Source organism: Parus major, chromosome 4A (genome assembly GCF_001522545.3).
Source record: "Parus major isolate Abel chromosome 4A, Parus_major1.1, whole genome shotgun sequence".
Lineage (NCBI taxonomy): Eukaryota > Metazoa > Chordata > Aves > Passeriformes > Paridae > Parus > Parus major.
This window is the reverse complement of record NC_031772.1, coordinates 19066380-19068340: the sequence shown is the minus strand read 5'-3', so window position 1 is coordinate 19068340 and position 1961 is coordinate 19066380. Positions and strand designations below refer to the sequence as shown.

The following is a 1961-nucleotide window of genomic DNA, read 5'->3' as shown; positions in this document are numbered from 1 at the left end:
ACACAGGGAAAGCTGCTGGCATGGGACACCTTCCACTATCCCAGGCTGCTCCAAGCCCCATCCAGCCTGGCCTTGGACACTTCCAGGAATGGGGCAGCCACAGCTTCTCCAGGCAATCTGTTTGGGAATGCTTTGGGTTTGGAGCCTGCTCTCCCTGTGGAGCACAGAACCAGCACAGGGAGAGCAGAGCATGGGGAAATGATGGACTCATGGAGTTCTCGTGGCTGGGAAAGGCCTCTGTGACCATCAGCTGTCCATCCAGTGCTGTGACGTGCTCACCACCAAGCCACAGCCTCACATCCACACGTTTCCTGGGTGCCAGAGCCCCAGCAGTGACTGTGAGCCCAGCCTGGGGACTGCAGAGATTCCTGCTGCTCAGGGTGTTGTGTCTCCCCAGCAGGCCCAGCCCTGATCCCAGAGGGAGCGCTTTTCCCGGGAGCAGCAGCCCCAGGAGCAGCTGGTATGACGGTGCCAGGGGGCACGGGGACTTCAGCCCCCCTGCAGGATGGTGAGTGCAGGGCTGGGATCCCAGCTTCCCAAACCAAGGAACTTCCCACTGCCACACTTCCATCCAGGTGTCCTGATCCACGTGCTGATTCCCTGGGTGTGAGCAGGGGTTGGCTGGGAGGGGTCAGTGCCCAGCAGGGAGATTCCAGCCCAGATTCCCACCCCGTGTGAGGATCCCTCAGCTGCCCAAACTCAGAGCTTGAGACTGTTCCACTTCCTCTCCCCAGCCACGAGTCCCTTCCCAGGGATCCCACCATGTCCATGTCCCAGAGAAGCCACAGGGTGCCGTTCTACATGGACAGCTTAAACTGTAACAGCACCAGGTAAACGGGGAGTCACCAGGGCTCCGAGGGAAACTTCCCAGAAATTTATGGAATAGGAGCCAGCAGGCAAAGCCAAAGAGCTGAGAGAGGGAGGATTGGTTTCCAGGGAGTGGATTCATGATGCAGAGGCTCAGACCAGCTCTTAAACCATTCCTAGCTGAAGCTGCTTAACAGAGGATCTGGGATACATCCAGAAAAATCCCTGGAGATTTTTCACTGTGTGGGAAGCCAGAAGAGAGGAACAGGAGAATGGGGAGCTGGTTGTTGGCCTTTGCTACAGGAAAACAGAGAGAGGGTCCCTGTCCCCAGAATGCCAGTGGTTAAATGACAGAACTGCTCCCAGGACAAGGCTGATGGAAGGGGCAGGAGGTGTCCAGTGTGGAATTCCATTATCCTGCAGTCCCTCCTGGCAGTGCCAGCCCACCCATGTGCTGTCTGATGCTCCATGCAGCCACCAGAGCAAGGCTGAGGGCTGGATCTGTAACAGTCAGTAGTTCTGGGGGTGAAGAGGGGGCACAGGAACCTTGGATTGGCTCCAGGAAAGGTCAGTCTCACTCCAGGTCTCATTGCTGAGCGGATGGACAGAGCTGTTTTCCATGGGGACAGTTCCACTGGCTTTGGGAATGTTCCCATCTCCTGCAATTCCTCCTGTGCCCTTTCTCCCTGTGGCTGCTCCCAGACAGGCTCCCACTCACTCAGCCCATCCTCACTGGAAGATCTCGTTGGATCTTCTGTCTCATGGCCCCACAAGTGAGACTTCCCCAAATCCCTTCTCCAGGGAAGCAATCCTGTCCTGTGGCAGATGTAGAAGGAGAAAGGGATTGGTTTGGTCCATGATAAGGTCTGGCAAAGGGCTGTGCTGTCCATCTGCCCTCCCAGCAGTGGCAGCCGCTCCTCTCCTGGCTCACAGAATTTTCCCTCTCTCCACAGGCTCCTCTCCAGTTCCAGTGAGAGGCTCTGCAGCTCCCACCACAGCTCTGGGTACCAGCCTGACTCCAGCACTGCCGGGTAAACAACCAAGGGGGGCACAATGCCCCTCACTGCAGGGTGGGGACATCCTGCCTGGTGAGGGATTCCAGCTTTGGCACCTGCCTGGTGAGGAATTCCAGCTTTGGCACCTGCCTGGTGAGG

The 1961-nt window shown here is 57.5% G+C and overlaps 1 protein-coding gene across 1 annotated transcript in view; it reads left to right on the top strand.

Moving 5' to 3' along the window:
- ZNF185 (zinc finger protein 185 with LIM domain) overlaps positions 1 to 1961 on the top strand; it is a 31025-nt gene that overhangs the window by 21614 nt on the left and 7450 nt on the right. Inside the window, exons 23-26 of the mRNA XM_033514154.1 lie at positions 7 to 14; positions 104 to 508; positions 735 to 830; positions 1761 to 1838. Of these exons, the coding sequence (XP_033370045.1) occupies positions 7 to 14; positions 104 to 508; positions 735 to 830; positions 1761 to 1838 (587 nt within the window). The remainder of the gene's footprint in view (positions 1 to 6; positions 15 to 103; positions 509 to 734; positions 831 to 1760; positions 1839 to 1961) is intronic.